We start from the raw sequence: 21,095 nt of genomic DNA, 5'->3' as shown, positions 1-21,095 counted from the left end.
AATCAGTTGGTAGGACACATTCTGAGACATCAAGGGATTACCAGTTTAGTACTGGTGGTAATCATAGAGGGACACTAAGAGATTAATACAGTAAGCAGATTCAAGAGGGATGCAGGTTGCTGCAGTAGTTACTCAAGAGATGAAGAGGCTTGCACAGGATATAGTAGCATGGAGAGCTTCATCAAACCACTCATGGACAAAAGTTTCAATGGTTGGCAGGTTACAAAGCCACTGTTACACAGCACTGTGAAAGGATATATATGCCTTGTCTGCTTAGGTAGAGCTATCATTGATGCAATAGTTGGTAGATCACCACAGCAATTTACTAGGTAAGGACTTTTTGGACTGAGAATTCTGAGGCCTCACTCAGACTTTTGAACAGACTTACCTATCCAGGTACATGGAGACCTACAGTTTAACATGGAAACCTCACCATGGTACAATTCTGCATTTTGCACATTCACAAACAATGTCGGAGGAGAAAGTAGTGAGTGAAAAACACTGGACTGACATGGTTCAAACCCAGCACTTAACAACTAAGCCACTGACAGACAACTTCGAATTGTACTTGGACAATAAACAATGCAGTTGACCTAAATGTTCTTATTGTTTCTGTTCATCAATGCATGTGCAGCTGTCATAGAATTTTAAGCACTGACTTTTCTGGAGTGTAAGATGGATTGTGTGGTTGCTAATCACGAATGGACAGAGTGATCTGAGATCTCTTGTCAGCAGAAGCTGTGTTGAGTTTTCTTGGAGATTTTTGTTCACCGAAAGCTTTATAATGTGTTAGCACAAGATAAATTCCAGTTCCATAATTCTACAACAGATTGATGTCAGCAATGCAGGCTTATGTTCAGTCATTATATGCTACTGTCTAACTCCATACACCCCAAATATTTTGAACTTACCTTTCTTGCTCTGCCACCAATCCCAAGGAAATCTGTTTAAATCTTTCCAGTTTAATTATCTGTAGTCTCCTGTAATTTTTATGGGTGCAGTTATTACCTACATTCATTATTTACATCACCAGTATTATCCTTATTTTGAACTTCAGCTGTGTGGGAATGTTAACAAGATTTGCATTATTGTTTACTTCTTTTTGTGTTTTATTTGTTCAACTATTTCTTTTTTATTGTGAGATGATGACTGCAACTGAACATGAGTTGATCCATGAAATTTTGGTAGTTGAAACTGATACTAGTTCATGGTGAAACAATCAGATTAATGTTCGTGCAACACAGAGTTCCAAGTTCAACTTCAACGGAATTCATTTTTTTCGGTAGATCTAAGATCAACTGTGTGATACAATTGGCCCTGGGTGTTCTTATTCCTACATAGAATGAAGTAGTGTGCAATTTATGTACATCATTGGCAACTCCTCTACCATTATCATTGTCCCCTCACCTGTGCATCTATGGGCCAAATAATATTGCCTGCAGTTTACTCTGGCCCTTAAAATATTGTTTGTGAAAGAAAACAGCAGGTTATGTGCATTCACAGTTTTCATTTTTTTCTAGATATGCTGCAGTTTTCTTCTTTTTAGCTGAAAATAATCTTAAGTACTATTATGATACATACACAGCGAACAAACATTTTCATTTTCAATGTGGCATGTTGCAATGTTAACCAACTGTCCCACTAGACTAAAGTAGATACCAAAACGTTATAAATAATTGTTTAATCAAATTCCAAACAGTACATAAGTTGTAAATTTAATCATGACAGACCAAAAGACAATTTCTCTATAGAGCACAAACAATCAAAACGTCGCGGCTTCTCGAAGTTTCTCAGTAAAATGTACTCATTTTCAAACTGTGTGGTCTAACAATCTCCTTGTTTTCAAGAAATGCATAAATTACAACTAAGTCACAGGTATTAAAATTCTTGAAGCACAGGTATTTACATTAGGCTTATGTGCTAGCATTTAAACAGAATAGTTGTCCCTGCCAAAAGAAACCATTTTCATGCTCTTTTAGGTGCATTTCTTAAACAATATACCATATAAAAACAGCTAACTAAAAGTACGAGGTAGAGGTTAATTTAGGAAATAAATTAGATTTCCCTCACAATAGCACTCAGCTCCCTGATATTTCCATCATAACAACTTGAAATGTGCTGCTGATTATTAATTAAGTACTCTGCTTTGTTCAATGACACTTTCAGAGAGATGTGAAATAAGGTATTTTTACTTTTTTTTTATGGACAAGTGTCAGTCCCATAATGCACATTAGACTCAGAGTATACAGTTGTAAATTTCTCATTACATCTGCAGATGAACTTCATTCATAATTTTGTTCTTTGAGATACTAATCGATCTTATTCTTTTCCATTTTAAAGACAAAATACGAGATCTGTTATAGCTTAATAAGTGTTACCTGTTCACAATGAACCTGGAAAAAATGCTAACATTTTCAAGATGGAGCTGTAATCTCATTTTGTTACTGCCTGCAGCCAGTGCCTGAGAGTAGTGCTATCTCTAAAACTTTACTAACTGCTTAATGAACTCTATGTGGTACATAAAAATGGTAATTGATCTCATTACAGATAGGAAATTCTTACTTAATTGGAATACTTTCTTATCTGTAGATGCTGTGTTTCTGGTGAGAAATTGAATAAGTCCATCATTTACAAATAAAATTAATTTAATTTGAGATTCTATCTTCTGCTTTCATATCACCGTCTCTCAAACTGTCAAGTTTTTCCTGGAAATGTAATAAATACGTCACAGAATCTTCAGTAGTGTCACGAATCTTCAGTATTTCTTCCTCGGCTTTACTCAGCTGTGTTGCCATCTGGTATAGTATGTCCAAAAAACTGAGGTCCTTTTGTGGCGTGTTATACACAATGTGGTACATTTGGGTTACAGCTGTCGTCATCCCTTTTATCTGATTTTTCAGTCTTTCAGATGCAGTCAATGCAAATGAATTATCATTGTTGAATGGCAAAATATTTAATGCTTCCTTTAATTTCTCCAGCTGTAATAACACGCGTTCAACTCCAGACTTCAACTGTTTCCTCACTCGACCAGCATCAAAAACTAATCTGTCTGGGGTCATCGATGACTTGTCAAGTTTGCTAGCTTTAGTATTACTTGAGAGAGTTACAGTGGATGGAACAGTTTGTGATTTCACATTGGTTGTGACAGCTCCAGCAGTTGGCATTTTGTTTTCTAATTGGTTCTGGTTCCTGCTCAAAATGTTCATTAGGGCCTCAATAATAGCACTCCTCTTGTAAACATGGTTCTCATTATTTTTCCCAGTAACACTGTGAGAGCAGTCTACTCTCTCATCAGTTATCATGGCATTAGAATTTAGTTCTGACTGTTCTTTTAAAACATCTGGCTTGATCTGAGACGCTTTCTCACCTGAGGCCTTATGAGGATACTTACAGCTTCCCTCTTTTATTTGACATTTTTTATTTGTATTATCAAATCCACTTTCAGGAAGGTTACCTTGTTTGTTTGGAAATGATTTTCCATGTTTATCATTAATTTGATCAACCATATTTTTGTTATTAATATCTTTGTCTACTAGGTTCGCTGCAACTGGCACACACTCAGTTGAAACATCACTCACATGATCTGCACTTTGTTGACCTTGCAGTGCCGTAACACAGTCTGATAAACTTTTCTCTTTTATATCCATTACTTCCTTGTTCATAATGAAATTATTATCCCCATTAACAGAATGATCACACACTTTATCCAAAATACTTAATGTGTCTAGGTTGAATCTCTTTTCTGACAGAATGCAGTCATCATCAGGTATATCATCTTCAACACCTTTGGTTACCCCCTCTGTGCTAAAATCTTGGTTTTCGTCAGTTTTTGTCAATGAGATTATGCTGCCCATACCTTTTTGATCACCTGCAAAGGAAGATCAGTGAAAGCACTCATCCCATCATAAATTTACCTTTTCAAAATGAAAAATGCACTAAGAGAATAAGACTACTAAAAAGCATTTTACATATGACAAATGAATAAAACACACATTAAATAGCATTTACTAATGGAGAACACAGTTTTATGGTATGACAGATATATCTTTTAAACGAATAATGACAATGATGAATCTATGCAGGAAGCAATGTAGCACAAAATGAACCTTTTGTTGGAATGTAGAGGCACACAAAAAATTAAAAAGGTTGTTGGAACAAAGTTACAAAAACCAAAAGAGTGATCTCAAGCATACGCTAAGTTTCTTCCATAAATATGGACATCGGGGAAAAGGTTTGCAGGCAGGACACATGGAAACAAACTGCACCCACAAAATACCTGCAGTAATGCTATGATAATTGGAAAGGAACAAAACATCAGCTTCAAAACCAAAATTTGTTGCTTACAGCATGTAAGATGGTGCTGATGATGATGATGTGAAAGAACTACTGTGTACAAAGAATCTACAGTAGAAAAAGTTCCAAAAGTTTAGAGATAAGATGTTAAGCAAAATGTTTGAGAGGTGTTTCAGTATGTAATTGTACTATATTGCTGCAGTTAATGTCAAAGACAGTAGATTTATTATCAATAAATAACTTTCAATGGTAAATTTTGAAATCTGTTTGCACAGAAAAATCTGAAAGAGGGAATGAGAATGAGTAACTGAACAGATATAAAAGAAGCAAGATTGTGGGAACCAGCAGCACTGCTATTGTCAACATTTTTATACCAGTAAACACATTGAGATTGCGATGCCATGGTACAAGTACCCATACAGTTCCCAAAACAACATTTAAAAATGAAAAGAGGAATTGAAACAAACTATAGCAAATTTGGGAGGCTTAAATCATCAAGCCGACTACTAAGTTTAAACATGCATCTTAAGTTGCCAACATGAAGAAAAAAAAGGAATTGACTTAACAGATATTTGGGAAATACAAACTGGGAAGAAGTACACAACATACTTGTCTTTAATGAAAAATCTAATTTTTTTTCTGTGTCATCACCACAAAAAGACTTCAAAATCAAATTTAATACATTCAAACTCTCTTTTTGTTTTCTTTTTAACTGCTGACACCCCTACTGCTAAAGACAAGCTCTTAGCTGCACTTGTGACTGATTTCAGGCGATACCGATGCAGAGATTGCCAGCGATTTGTCGCTTGTATGCTGCATTTCCTGCATGGCAGGAAATTGCCACACCATCTCCTTCATTGGTGTGATATTCCACTGCACTAAGAATTTTGTAATAAGTTAACTTCTTAACATAAAACCCAGAGTTATCTTTTTATTAGCATTATTTTGACAGAAATTTGAAATCCTGAGTATACTCAGGCAACTTAAGAAGCGACCTTCGAAAAAATAAAACCTCACTTATAACTGTTTCAGTACTGACAGTTTTATGTTTGGCCACTAGAGAATATCTGGTACTACATTTGTAGCCTAGCTGTCATGTTTTGGTTGAGATGTATGCCACAGCCATATTTGTTCTGCAATCAGTGTAAATTACATTCTGTATTATATTTCTATCCACAGGCTGCTTCTCTGTTGGTCTGACTACTTGATTTTTATTGTTTGGCCACTTACTATTTCAAGTCTCGAGATGCTTACAATACAGATATCCACATTTATGACCCTCTCTCCATCAATGATCTCCAATGTTCTGTATATTTCTGAACTCTTATAAATTTATAAACCACAGAATGTGCATCACTAAGTAGACAGATCCTCATCATCCACATTTAGTATATCCAGAATTGTTCAGTCCTTGTACATGTTTGAAGTTTCTGTACTAATGTTCACATTCCAGTACTACATATAATGTCTTTTGTATCAAAATAATAGTATCTCCTTTTGTAAAAACAAATTGATTATCTGTTCACAGTAATATTGTAAGTGGCTTAATAGTCAAGTTGCTGTAAGCCAAAATTAATAAATAAAACTTCTCAGCTCTAATACATGAGAACTAGCATGGTATATATTCACTGGACATGTTGCTACCCAAAATATCAGAATATTTCATTGTACCAGTCAAACCAGTAGCAGTGTGGCATTCCACCACTTATGTCTTACCTAATGCAACCCGAAGTTGCATCATTTTTGACACATGCAGTTCTGCTTAATAGTAGTAGTAGTAGTAGTAGTAGTAGTAGTTGCTGTTGTGAGTATCAGTATGTGTATCAGTGCTGCTACGAATTTTGAAGGAGCAACGTATTTGCATCAAATTCTTTCTAGTTGAAGGAACCTGAAGCTGAAACTCATTGCATGCTGACAGAGACATTTGATGAGAGTACACTGAGTCAAGCAAGAATACTTAACTGGTACAAGCACTTCAAGGAAGGCTGAGAACCTGTGGAAGATAGACATTCTGGTCAACCGTTAACAGGCACAACACTGAAAATGATCACCAAAGAGAGTGACATGAATCATTAAGACTGAATGCTGGCAATTCAGGATGCTCATACAGGGTGTATACGCAGACAAGGAAAAAAAAAAAATTCCTGAATTTCCCGGATAAAAATAACCTCTCTCTCGAGTGAAAATATACTTTTTTTTTTGTATTAAGTGTCAGTATACTTTTGCTCAAAACTGTAAAACTTATCAACCATTGAATCGTTACGCTTTTATACATCAGTGTAGAATTTCCCAGCACCTTACAAAACAACACAAAGATCTGTGATGTGCAGCTACATGTAGATTGCATATTTTTGTATGACGGAAGTATAAATTCGAATTCCACAAAACACCACATGTTACTTTCTGAAGTGTTGAAATTGAGATTATGATGTGCAGCCAGTCATAGATCATGTCACATGATCTTGCCAGCCAATTATGGTGGATATTCAGAGCATAGGACACATGATGTAGTCAGCCAATAGCAACATCTTTGTTCAGTGGCGCGACCACACAAATAGGAAAAATTAACAGTTTAACTTAATATACATGGTGTTACAAGAAAAGTAAAGCTTTCACCTATAATGTTGGTCTCTAAGATTAATAAGCTGCAAGAGAATCTATGCTTTCACATATAATGTTGATCTTTTTTCGTGTGTTACACTTTAAGACATATCACACACATGTGCCAGTAACATTTTTAATAATGACAAATGTCTGATCATCTGGGCTCGAAATTCTTCAAAAAGAGTTGATTTCTAAATAAGAGTCAAATGTTCTGTGATTTAAGAAATTCATCATACATTCTCGCACATAGTTCATCTTGCGTAAAAGGAAATTTACCTCAACAGTAACGCTTTTCAAACCACCATTTGCAATATTTTCCCACAACTGTTAGAAATACATTCATTTTTGCAGTTGCCAGAGTGCCAGATAACAGGCGCCACCGTGCTTGTGCAGCTACGATGACACGGGAAGCCCGTATGTTCATATATGTAAAACATTAAATATGTTATATCATAAAAGAAACAAGACATCAGAGAATACTCCAAGGGCATCGGAATTCCATGAAACATACTACAATGCATAATTCGGACATTCTTATGTCCAGATTCATATGTACATTTTCTTGGAGTACCAGTACTGTATTATCTCATGTTCGGTTCTTTATTATGGCATAAAGCCATACATCCTAGAAGATGAAAATGTGCACTTGAAATGCTGTGAACGGTTGAAACTAGCCAATAGTGTGGAATTAAACACTTCGTTTCAAATAAATGGACTGCCTCAGTAGGAAAGATAAATAAAAGCCAATTTCTTTTAGCAAACTGACAAAAATAATGTCATTGCTCTGCAAGGCAATTAAACCTTGCCTGTGAGGAAGGGGGAAAATAAAATAAAAACTGAAACTAATAACCTATTTTACCGCTCTGTAATTATGTGAATGTATTTTAATTCGCTTGATAGCTCGCGGCCACAGAAATCTGTTTTGTTTTCACTTGACGTGAGAGCAATAAACAAAGAGGAAACAGCAAAAATGCTAAACGTAAATACGGGGCATGTGGAGACTACCCACCTCCCCACTACAACACAGACTGTTCTGCGTATCAGTCCTGCTTCTACGATATTTCTGCCCCTCCCACCAGCATTTGAAGTACGACGCCAAAAATTAAATCTACTTTTCAAAAAAATGTTCATTTTGTAGTGCATAACTTTCTGAAGAGTCTGATACATAAAACATATGTCTTCGAGGAAATGTAAGACATATTATTTGCCAAAGTGCAGCACCACGCATCTTCACACACCATTCTTCTACTGCACATCACTGTATTTCGCTCTGTTGAATTCAAATGTGTATATTTTGTAATGGATGCCATCAAACTATATTCAGGAGAGTAGAAATTGAAATGGCTTGTGGTGCCTCTCCTGCGCCCAGTCAGCCATTTTAACATCTTGTAAAAAAAAAAAAACAACAACCTAAACTCGCAATTAATACTGGATGGGTTTACTTGCATCCAGGAGAACAAGAACTCTTCAGAAAATCTGCACTCTTTATTGCCCATTAGCTAATAACTTGCTGTTTTGGGTGACATAAAATTAGACATAGGATACATAAAACCAGTAATACAAGAGACAAGCAACAAAGTACACATTTCTTCAATCCCTAAGTTCTAGCAAATTTTTCTCCCTAAACATGCTATGGCTTTCTGAGGTGCGCTTTTCTTTCTGCGAAAGGATCTATTACCTCATCAAAGTTCGTCAAATGTTTTGCTACACAAAAAACGAAATGTTGTCTAATACTGAAAAAGCTGTTAATACAATGATTACCCAAGACTGGTGTGGTTTCTCAATCTGATTACATCTATTTTGTCACTGTCTGCTAGATAAAACAAAATAGGTCTTTCTAATATTGCAGAAGTAATACACGCCAAATAAACGAGACTGTTTTGGAACAAATGGTCATTTTTATGACATGAGAGTACAATTTACGAAATACGAATATCAAATGCCTATTAGGCCTACAACAAGCAAAAATCTTTATGTTAGGAAAGTTTCACATTTCATTCATACGCTCCGGCTTCTCAAGCACAAGATCTAAAAGTAGTAATACGAAATTTTTATATAAATTTAGAATTGTCATGTTCTTCTACAATGTGTGTGATATTCCCGTTTCTTCTCCTTCCTCGTTTTAACAAACAATATTGTTATCAGTAATTCTGTAACTATTCCTGCCAGTGTCAAAACTTATTCTCCAGTTAACTTCACTAACCCTGCCACAATCACCGGTTGAGTTATCCAGTGTTTATTCTCTAGTTAGGCGTTATTACGTGTTCTTACAATGCATTTTCCATGTTATTCCCAGAATAGAACTTAACGCCTGCTAGTTGGGGACTGTACAACTGGCCCTTACTAGTGTAGCGGTCTGGCTAAAAACTTTGTCAAAATTTCATTTTCTTGGATACACAGAGAAGATAACACGTACTCTTTCTTACCTGTTAGTCATTTATTTCCAATCTGGTACTTTGAATCCATGACTTTCGCTAGTATTTACAACAATGCTGATCATTTGCAGACCCAGTCAACCACATAAACAGTGACTGGCATTCACCCGTTAGGCTTTATTTCTCTCAGCTCGTATCGCCTCTTGCCTTTTGTCTGCAGGAAAGTTTATTTCTAGATGTGACAGGGATTCCCCTGGCAAAGACTTCACATCACATACACTGTGCACGCATTCAAAAATCAACTTAGAATGTGTTAAAAAATGTTGAAAAACTAACAGGGATGCGTTTCAAAATCATATGAATAAGCAATAGACCAATGTGTGCGGGATGCTAGGTGCTTTGTGAAACAAGGTTTTTTTTCCTCAAAAATATGAATTTGTTGGAGACTGATTAGAACGATTTCATTTACCAACAAGATGGGGCATCACCACATTGTCACTTGGAAGTGTGAGAATTTTTAAATCAAAGTGTTACTGAATAATGGATTGGTCTCACTGGACCAAATGATTCAGCCCTACATGGCCTCCAAGGTCACTGGACCTGACTGTATATGGTTATTTCTTATCTTTATGCGCCTCCATTACCAATAATGAATGAACTGAGACAACGCATAATAGCAGCTGCGGAAGTTTTAACTCAAGACATGCTCACTGCAAAGCTGAATACTGCATTGACATATGTCATACATCTCAAGGGGGGTGTACTGAACACCTATGAAAAGATATGGAAAAAAAACTTTTTGTGTTTCCCATTCATCAAAAAACAAAGTTCGCTACATATGTTTATCAGTTTCAGAAACATAGGCATGCCAAATTTGGTTGATTCTTTTTGATACACCCTGTATGTTGCATGAATAAGAGAGCAAAAGAAAATTTCTCACACACTCATTAGTCCTGCCTGGATTAATTCACTATGTGATACCCACTTACAGTGATACCACAGTTATTATTTGTGGAAAACTATACAACTTTGTGGCCAAGGACCACAGACAATCCAACTGCCTCTTGTTTGTCACTGATCATACCCCCATTCCCCAGGTCTAAGTTTTCTCTGTGTATTCCTCTCACATGGGATTTGACAGAAACATGAAGGATGACTTCTGAGATGACCTTCAGATGGAAATATTTACCAATCGCAAGAAGAACTTAACGACCATGAAGGCCCACATGATTATCATAGCCATTTAAACTGTATTAAAAACATAGTGATGAGGGGGGGGGGGGACCTAGATTTTGATGCAATGTAGTTTTCAGAATTTCTCCTGCCACCAACTCTACAGAGTAATTTTCTTCATCCTAAAAATGATTAACTGCTTGTAATTAATATCAAATTTATTCCATCAGACAGCCTTAACCCACAACACAAGGTGACAGTCCTCAGACTAAAAAGAGGTAAACATCCAGAGATCAAATGGTGGAAACCAGCAGCCCACCAAACAGCTGTGTAGTAAAACTGCATTTCTACCTATCAGCATAACCTCAAGCTTGGGTAATTACCTGGGTGGTATTTATGAGATAGTTGTAAAACTACAGCCACAAAAACTCTTGGCATCACGAAATTAGGGTGCCCACTTACTGAAAAGCAAATTTTATCATGGGGAAAACACCTGCAGAAGAAAGTACAAGGCAAGAAGACAGTCTTTAATAAATGGATAGTCAATATGGCAGAAAAAATATAAGGACTATGATGTTATCAAAAGATAAGCAAAGGAGCTGTGGTGGAAGCAAAGAGAAGACACTATTGGTTACAATGTGTACCAAGTAGAGCATTAAGCAGAGTATGCCAACTAACCACGATTCTCCTTTTTGGAAAAGGAGTGACCAAAACAATGAACAATACATATGCTTTAAGGGCAAGGCTGGCAACTGACCCCAGTACAAGCAAAATATACTGCAAATATCGAAAGCTTATTTTAGTGAGCTTTTCAGTATTGAATTTCTTCACTTGACCCCCGCAGATTTATGGACTGGAAACATTCAGATGGTTATGAAATCTGTCACGAAATCTCCTGAGTGTTACCAGGGAAACAGGCCACCGCAGTGGTGATATCCAATTGAAGTCCAATATGATCTTGAGTTGTTTTATTGCCTAGTGACAAGGTTAAGAGTTTACTATGCAAACAAACAAAACTTCTAATAATGGACAAACGGTAACTATTTGGTCAAATGTCAATCGCACAGCTACAAATTTCATTTGCTATAGCCAGATCTCATATTTGCACTCTACACTCAAAATGTACAGTAACTTTGACCTCTGATGAATTGGTGATACCAAACATAATATCCTGCAATCAAAGCCAAATAAACTTTAAGAGGACTTGCGGTTTCAGTATGCCATGACCATATCTCTTATTACTCGTCGTTCACTTTTGACCAACAGAAATGTTTCCAGATCAGATGCGCTCTTTACCTTTAAAGTAATTTCAATAAAAAATAGAACTTTTATACAAAGGCACCTGAACAACTTGTCCTTAATTGTGTGTGTCACATTCTTCAGTTGTTGCCTTAGTCTTGTTAACTATGTGCTCCTTGGTCTGTGCTCCTTGGTCTTGTTAACTATGTGCTCCATATTCTTTGTCAGTGGGTGCCACTATACCACTTTTTTCATCAGTCCAGTATCTTCACTAACTTTACAATGATAAGAGTTTCTTCTTATTCGGGCATTCCTTGTTCATGTTATCAGCACTGAGTGTCTAAATACCTCTAGTGGCATTCTGTCTTTAGCATTATCATTACATGTCATGGTAAACTGATTTTACTCTGTTTCATTTTAGTCACACTTTATGTTACAACAACCAAACATATCCCCCACCCCCACCCCTCCCAATACCCCATTTAAAGACTCACATCTTGTGTTTCAAAGTCTGTTACATGGTCAAAGATCATGTTTTTCTTTCAGATGCTTCCCTTTTTTGTTTATTTGTCTTCAGGTGATGGCATAAAGGATTATTGATTGTATGTAAGAGTTGACCAAATAATTTATTTCTTGAGACTTCTGCAAGATTGTAATGCTCTATCAGCTGCTGCCTCTGCTAGTTGCTAGCAATATTGAGTTCATGGCTATCATAATTGTGATCTCCCAAATCATATACATCAGCCATGTCCTGAGATATTTGACTATTTTTCACTTCTTAGGGTAACACATAGGCAAGGAGGTATAGTATCAAGGACATAAGCCTACCAAGCAAAGAGCAGGTGCACCTCTTGCCTTCCAGAAAAGGAAATTATAGTTTAAAAGCCAACTTGCATCCTGTCTTGCAACACTCACATAAATATCAATTCAAGTCAGTTAAAAGAAAGCCAGAACATGTAATGGCTACTAGAAAATGTGCCAAGAGTCATTTGTCATGAAATATCAAGCTGACCCTCTCCTTGGAACTAAAAATACCACATGTTTCTGCAATCTAAAAGCTTCCAGTAGAATTTTACCTTTAATTGACTGATCCCCCCCCCCCCCCTCAAGTCAGCCAATGTCAGAAACTAATAAAACGAATAAATAAAGAACTTGCATGTAGATAAACATGTTCTGCCTAACAGCTAACTACTGTGTACAAATGTCAACCAAACTACACTGTCACAGTACACTGTAGGCAATAAGTACTGTTATTAAGTGGTAGCATAAGCAAGGGTAGTGATTTTAATAAACAGTTTCTCAATAATTTTCTCCACTCTTATCTCACACCCCTCCCGCCCAGTTCATATTCTTTATTAGCTCTCATTTTTTGGTCTGCTTGTTAAGAAGATCTGTCAATATTTTCTATTAAAAAAAAAAGTACTGGTTTGAAGAGTACAGTGTTCGAGATTAGGGGGTCAGCTGCTACATAAGATTTTTCCTTAATTACAGATTTATGTATTACAAAGAGAGATCTAAACTGCAGGAGGATAAAATGACATGGCACAATTTTATACTCGCGTAACATTGAATTAATTAATTAATTTATTTATTTATTTTGATCCAACATCAACTGATTACAAAAAAAAGGTTTTTTTTTTGTTCCAGTCTTCTGGATAAGTCAGAGCCTTACTTACTAGGGTTACATATTATTGGCTGGCACTTTTATCTACACAACTTTTTCTAAATTTAGTTGAGAGAACAGAGTTACATATATGGACTATACATAAAAAAATTGTTATTGCCATACTTAGATTACGGAATCTACAGTTTGTAACAGTATTCATTTCTGACATTCAAATATATACAGTTTGTGACACAGTCTAAGATCGGAGATTACATATATTTTTAGATAGATGGTCTTCCATCATACAAGTGTACTAAATCTAGAAACTCATCTATTGAATATACAGGATTGTTTAGGAGTATAATTTTAATTTCATATTTAGTTTTGTAATGGGCAATTTGGAGATATTAGGATGGAAGCAATTCAGTAGTGAGGGCTTTTCTCATAAAGTGTTGTTCTATGAGAGATGATGTGGGGTCTCTCTCTACCTCTAGTGTTGTTATCATGTATTTCTTTATTAAGTGTTTTGTTACTGTTTACTGCCATAATGATTATCTTCAGCACATACAGGTTATGAACAGTTAGTATTTTAAATTCTTTAAATAAATTTCTGCAAGACTCCCTGGCACATTTCTTTCCTATAATTCTAAGTGCCTTCTTTTGTAAGGTAAGTACACTTTTCATATTACCTTTCTGCTGGATCCCCATACCTCTATCCCATAACTTAGATGGGATTCAAATAGTGCAAAATATATTTGCCTCAGAGTGGTGATGTTACAAAAAAGGTGTCAGTTTTCTTAGGACATATATGGTAGTACATAGCTTTTTGCAAATATCATTCACATGATCAGACCAGTTTAACTCTGCATCAAGTGTCAGACCAAAAAATTTGGTCGAGTATTGTTTTTTAACGTATTCGTCGCCCATTAAAATTTGGTTTTCATGAGTTTTTGCCTCCCAAGATCAAATTCAATATAGACAGATTTATTTGTGTTTAATTTAGTTTGTTTTGATTAAAATACTGCAGAATTAACCTGCTGCAGTATTGGATTCCACTTCGAGCTGTGAATAGCTTGGATTGCAGCATATTAACGTGGTATCATCTGCATATAAGATAGCTGTTGCATGGTTTGTTATGGACTGAATATCATTTACATAAATAGGCCTAATAAAAAGAAGTGGTCCTAATATTGACCCTGTGGAATACCAAAATTTATGTCAGTTGTGTTTGATTTGTATGCTCCCTCTGTAGTGCTGATAGACACAAACTGCTTCCTGTTTGTTAAGTAGAACCTCATCAGATTATGGGCTGTGCCTCGAATGCCATAGTTCCACAGTTTGTCCAACAATATGGTCGTATCAACACAGTCAAACACTTTATGAAGTCCAGAAAGATGCCACATACATGTTCTTTATTATCTATTGCTTGAGTGACACCTTCGACTAAGTTGGATGCTGCTGTAATGGTGGACAACCCCTTGACAAACCCATACTGCCCCATAGAAATCATTTTTTTGCTTACCAGGAAGTTCCATGGTTCTATTTGATTAGTCCTGCTGTAGCAACCACTTCATTGACGCCGAAATTTTATCATGCGATAATTGCTGCTGTTAATTGGCTGTTTAAGTACAGCAATGCTTTTCTGACATGTAAAATATCACATTCATCGGCATCTTATTCCATTATACTCCGAGCTGTTGATCCAAAACTTCCCCCAGTTCACCCGGTAGGTGAATATTCGAAGGAGACTGCTCGAAAGAGTTCGCTATTGCCCTACTAATGGTTTACTTCGTTCCAAACAATAATTGGCTAGATAACACACACGCAAATGGAATACCGGTGCTTGAAAAATGTGAAGGATCCCACTTCAAGAGTTGAAGTGCCATATTCATTGTTTATTGCTGTGAGCGTAGCGGGTTATTTAAATTGTATTTAAGCACCATATTTGGAACTATATGTTGCACGCAAATGTCAGTCAAAATGACAACGCCACACAATACCTTTGCTGGTATGGACAAACACGCATATTAATCGCTGTAGAGGCAAAATTTGAGGCTTAATTTCTACTGCTATTATCGCCTTAGCTTACCGTAAGTATTTTTTTTAAATTATGTTCTAAAAGATAATGTTTTTTTATTAATGAAAAACATCCCGTAATGAAAGACATTACATACATACAAAGATGGCTTTTAAAGCTAAAAACAATCAGCTGCAAGATCCTGAGCATACTCGCACTCTTGTACTTTGACGAAAATATCCTGAAACTTTTTAATTTCTGTATAGCTATGAAGTCTAACCATGTATTTCACAAGGTTTCCTGCTAACATATATCTTCGAGGAGCCGACTGGAATCAGTGGGTGTTTTTATTCTCGTACCACTGAACTCAGGATCACTATAGTATTATTTTATTTAAGCATTGTCTAACAATAAAACAGAGTGGAACGTAACACGATCTAGTGGCAGTCACCTCAACCAAAACACGACAGCTAAGCTACAAATGTGGTATCAGATACTCTCTAGCGGCCGAACACGTTAACTATCAGTGATGAAATAGTAATAGGTAGGGTTTTAATTTTTCGAAGGTCGCTTCTTAGGTTGCCCGAGTATACTCGGGATTTCAAGTTTCTGTCAAAATAATGATAATAAAATGATAACTCTGGGTTTTATGTTATTCTTAGTGCAGTGGAATAAAACACCAATAAAATTGTGACGGCGTGGCAACTTCCTGCAATGCAGGAGACGCAGCATACGAGCGACATATCGCTGGCAATCTCAGTATCAATGTCACCTGAAATGCGTCGCAAGTGCAGCTAAAAATTTGTATGTAGCAGTAGTGGGTGGCGGTAAAAAAAATAATAAAAAAATAAAAACCTGAGTTTTAATTTATTAAATTTGGTTTTTAACCCTTTTCGTGGGAGTGACAGGTAAAATTACATTTTTCATTAAAGACAAGTATTTTGTGTACTACTTCCCATTTTAAATTATATACATGTTAAGTAAATTCTTTTTCTTTTTTTTAATGTTGGCTACCTAAGATGCATGTTTAAACTTTGTAGTCGGCTTAATGATTTCTGCCTCCCGAATTCACTACAGTTTATTTCAATTCCTCTTTTCACTTTTAAATGTTTTAAAAACCGCATGAGCAGCAGCACATGACATTGCAATCCCAATGTGTTTACTGGTATAAAAATTTTGACAATAGCTGCACGTCTCCACTTCATAGGCCCGTCAGACAACCGGTAACAAGGATTTATGGGACTACCTCATTCTGGTTGAGCATTAGGAAGTTTTACTTAGGGTCACGTTGTTTCTTGAATACCACAAAAATCACCAACTGGACTCCTGTGTATTATTATTATCATCATCATCATCTGTTGCTTGTCTTTGTATGCCTTCTTACTGTTAACAACTCCAGCTTTGAACTCGCTTTTCCGCATGTTGCATGTCCCTGAATGACGTTAACTAGGTTGTTTATTCCAACGTTCCATACAAGGGTAGTTAAATAATACCGTTGGTGTACTTAACCTCCTGCTATAAGGCGGAATATCAGGATGCAAGTCACAAGGGCGTGTCATAGACAACACTTTGCTTCTTATGAATCAGGTTCATTTGGTTTACATACAGAACACATTATCGATGTTGCCTGTGCAAACTAAGACAAATATTGATTGTAGGCAATGAAAACCTTATAACTTCGTCTGCCTGAAGTTCAGTGACCAGTAGGTCCATAATCCGATATTTGAAAGGGCATGATTTCTCTAATCTTTCAGTAACTGGGTTTCTACTACACAGTTACACTTGTAGCAACTTTCTGTATCACTTTATATTATTTTTTAAGAAATATTTTCTTCGCCTACAAAATTAAAAAAAAAAGAATCTGAGTTGCAATGTGTCCATTGCCTACTATTTACATGGCGTGTTGGACGCGTCACCACCTTGTCTAAGTGTAATAGACAATCGGGCCGAAGCCAGCCATATTGGCACATTTGGACATTTTTGAATATTTTGATTCCTTATGGAAGTTGGACTGTATTTTGGAATTTATAGTTATTGAAGCAGTACTTCCCAATCAGATAACAGAAGTGGAATAGTAACAGTCACAATACACTGGGTTGGTGACTGGTATGTTGCACCAGTACTCATAAATCAACTTGACACATGACTGAACTTTTTAAATTCAAATCAGTTAATATTTAGACGAGGTTTATTCATTTTTAGGCAGTTTTCCTAGAGCTATGCTCAGTGCACCTATGTCATGTAATTATCTCTCATGAATTTTACAAAGATGTGCAAACCAGCAGCAATGCTATTACTAACAATTTTATACCAAGCACATAGATAAGTTAAACTAAAATACTTATCAATGAAAAAGGGTGAATTTTTAAGACTTTTCATACCCCCCCCCCCACCCCCCACCCCAAACAAAAAAAAATTTCGTTGAGACAAAGAAATCTGTACACACACCTTAGGAAGTTTAAATCTATAACTGTTACACAACACGATGATTATGAGTAAATAAAAAGAATTCAGGTGGGATCCTCTATTCCAGAAAAATCATTAATAAGCTCTCAATCCAAACAAACTGAGAACTCTTATAAATAAAAATAATTAAAACGATCCTACACACGCATCGATTTATCGGCCGACCGACCAACTTCATGCCAGCCTTCACAAACTCAACAACTCTGCTATCATGGCGTCGCCCTGTAGCTACCACTGGGTGCTGCTTGTTTGTTACATTCGTTGAGGCTGTGTTAGTCGACATGCTGCTTCGTGTATCAAAGACCCAAAACTGTTATGTCCCATGATAATTTAGAACTGCCAGAGCCGAAAAAATTATGAGAGAAAGTTGATGGCAGAGAAACGGCTTCATCAGACGAAGAAATTCACTCACACTGCTTGATCGCCTCAGTTACTACGTAAAATAATTCTTAAAACCTACAACGTAATTTATGAATTCCCGAAGAATGCGTCATGGTAAAACCAAGCAAAACAAATAACGTTCATGTTAACTTTATGCACGGACATTTTACGTGACATTTGTTTTTTTTCCCTAAAGTACGGTTGCGTAAAACGCCGCCCCCCAAGCTACTTTTCAGAGGGACTATTTACTGTATTAGGTTCTCTAATTTTGTTTATGATACTACCACTGTCAGCAAGCAATTGCGAGGCAGCCTTACCAAATGCTTTGTGTACTCCGTTTTTCTCTGTATCTCAGGAGACCATAAGGAATCAGCGTTCCCTAACACCAACAGACCATACTGTCGCAGAAGCAAAAATCACGTGAGTACACAACCAAGGGCCAGAGTAGGGTGAGGCGTCGCTTGAAGAAGATCATACACAGGCGAGCGATGCGCGCAGAAAAGACTACAGCTCGGCCAGCGCATGCGCACTAAATCACTACCGCGCTCATGCGCAGAAAGAGATACTACGAACGTGCTACAAGCTTGTTGTTCATCATTTAACTTTACGTGTGTGACTTTCGATTTGTATACTGAGGAAAGTTGACGTTTGATTTCACTACATCTTTTGCTTTATTTGAGCATGCCACAAAGAAGAAACAGGCAATAATCGGTGAGAATGTTTGATCATAAGAATTAAGCCATTATTTCCGGCTAGGGGAAACTGACTCCTACATTAGTGTGTCACTCCAGCGGAATCCTTTCTGTGTCATCGACATCAGCTTGTCAAAACAAGCCACGTCCTTTCTCACGAAGTTCTGAAGTTCCTGACTATCTTCTGGTGTCAGCTCATCCATTTATTGGGGCTATATGCCCCTGCTGCCTTCTTCCCAACTGGGGTCGAGCCCAACTACGTCTGGCTTTTCGTCGTCGTCATGCCCCTCTGTTAATGGTCACGACTATTATCAAGGCAATACCTGCAAAAATGACTGCGTCCTCTATGTGCAAAAACAAAATGCAGTATAAACATAAATCTGGATAAAAGTATGCTTGGGCAAGCAAGTGTCATGATGTAAAACGATAAAGTCGCAGTGATTAGCACATTGGACTCACATTCAGGAGGACGGTTCAAACACGTGTCCGGCCATCCTGGTTTTGGTTTTCCGTGATTTCCTTAAATCGCTTCAGGCAAATGCGTTTCTTTTGAAAAGGGCACGGCCGATTTCCTTCCCCATCCTTCCCTAATTCAATGGGACCGATGAGCTCGCTGTTTGGTCCCCTCCCCCACCGACCGAAAAAGTCACATTTACACCGGAGAGAATACAAGCGAACGTGTAACAGTGAACGGTAATTCTTTCCGGTTTAAACACTATAGTTGAATCTGAATTAGTTGATCCCTGACAGTTGCAGTGGACTGGTGAGGAAGCTTCGCGGGCCTATTGAGGTAGGCCAATAACGCAGCGAATTTTGTAAACGTCTCTAAGGCAACGCCACAGTGTTGTCGCAGCCTTGACGGCTCCTGTTTAAACCTGTAGCTGTTGGCGCTTCGCAGTTCAAAGCTCGCAACAGCGCTGCGAGCTGTCGGGGATTCTAAAGCAATCCGCTGCCCGGATGCGGGCCGGAGGATGCTGTGCGAAACGTTTTCCTAGGCGCGGAACGTTCGCGTCAGAACGTACAAAAACGAAAGTGGTGTTTTTCGTAATTTGGAAGCTGTACATGATAAAGTGATGCGAGAACTACCTTCTGACAACGTTTCTTTAATTAAATGAAAACAGTGTGCTATTGAAATAGAGAAATATTTAGACTTTTAAGAAAAGTTGATTTTTCACACTACTCAATATTTATCATTCCATATCTCATAAACTATGTCTCGAACAACAACATAATTTTATAACTGTCTTCAGTAGCATACGTCACTAACGTCTGCAAACCTTCTGGCCAACTGAGTCAGTAATATAGAAGTAACAAGCCAAAGTTTCATTTTTGACGCGCAGCTTTTACGAAAGTAACATCCGAAATGTAGTAAGCGACAAACTTTTTCCTCTTACGTTTTTTGTGGGGGGTGAAAGCGAGAAAAAGTTTCAGAAATGTTTGAATTTATTTTTACAGTTTGTTTGGAATTGGTGGATGCTACAATTTCTCCTCGATGAAAGCAGTATTGCGTGGTTCATGACCGCGATGTGCAGGAACATTTTACTAGCACGGGACGACAGCTGTGAGGGGAAAAAAAAAAAAAAAAAAAAAGCCAGAGATGCCAAGTGATCGTGTAAAGAGCTGTTAATTTTGGTACTCTTAAAGTATATGGAAGTTAGGGAAGAGGAGGATGGCTGTACATTATTGAGAAGAGAACTCAAAAAGGGCAAAGCAGTCAAACAAATGCTCTATCATATCGAAGATCAAGGAGCATATAACATTTTAGTAACAAAACATATGCTCGACGACGCGGATAAGCGTAAGACATTTTTTCTGGCTCATGTCCAAGCAGTTTCATTATCTTCTTTCAGTAACTGAAGACAGGCTGAAAAGTAATCACTGTAACCGAGTGGCGAAACCAATTACACCAGCAGAAAAACTCGCAGTTACGGGTAAATTTCTCATTAACAAGTAACGTTATTGTAAATTGTCAGACGACGTGACGAATTGTCGATTGTTCTATGTACTGTTGGCTACTGTTCCAGTAGAATTAATGCTGATTTGCCGAACTTCTCCTACGTACAACACATGTGTTGACGTTATTGGATCGTATTGGATTACTTTCTTTTCAGACTAATTAAAATGTGTGTATGTGTAGTTTTTACAGTTTCCGAAGGCATGGAATGGGATTGAGAATGGGACAAAAATATTGATTCTGTAGTGTAAATGGAATATATTGCGGCAGGAAGAAAGAAATTAAACTATATGAC

General features: G+C 37.0%; 2 protein-coding genes across 3 annotated transcripts in view; one reads left to right on the top strand and one right to left on the bottom strand.

Moving 5' to 3' along the window:
* LOC126088434 (neural-cadherin-like) overlaps nt 1-21,095 on the top strand; it is a 295,055-nt gene that overhangs the window by 211,252 nt on the left and 62,708 nt on the right. The gene's annotated exons all lie outside the window — the stretch shown is intronic.
* On the bottom strand, nt 1,802-18,620 carry LOC126190884 (uncharacterized). Of its 2 annotated transcripts, none has more exons than XM_049931489.1 (2): nt 18,472-18,620; nt 1,802-3,868 (listed from the first exon to the last, which is right to left on the bottom strand). In XM_049931489.1, exon 2 carries the CDS (start codon nt 3,852-3,854, stop codon nt 2,646-2,648), a length of 1,209 nt encoding a protein of 402 aa, XP_049787446.1. In that variant the 5' UTR covers nt 3,855-3,868; nt 18,472-18,620; the 3' UTR covers nt 1,802-2,645. The 2 variants fall into 2 exon arrangements, with proteins under 2 accessions (XP_049787446.1, XP_049787447.1); XM_049931490.1 differs by lacking the exon at nt 18,472-18,620 and adding an exon at nt 15,588-15,679.

Source organism: Schistocerca cancellata, chromosome 6, assembly GCF_023864275.1.
Source record: "Schistocerca cancellata isolate TAMUIC-IGC-003103 chromosome 6, iqSchCanc2.1, whole genome shotgun sequence".
NCBI lineage: Eukaryota > Metazoa > Arthropoda > Insecta > Orthoptera > Acrididae > Schistocerca > Schistocerca cancellata.
This window is presented reverse-complemented; position numbering and strand designations above follow the sequence as displayed.

Excerpts from the sequence above, each read along its gene's own strand:
- LOC126190884 (XM_049931489.1), bottom strand. The coding sequence starts at position 3,854 with ATGGGCAGCATAATCTCATTGACAAAAACTGACGAAAACCAAGATTTT.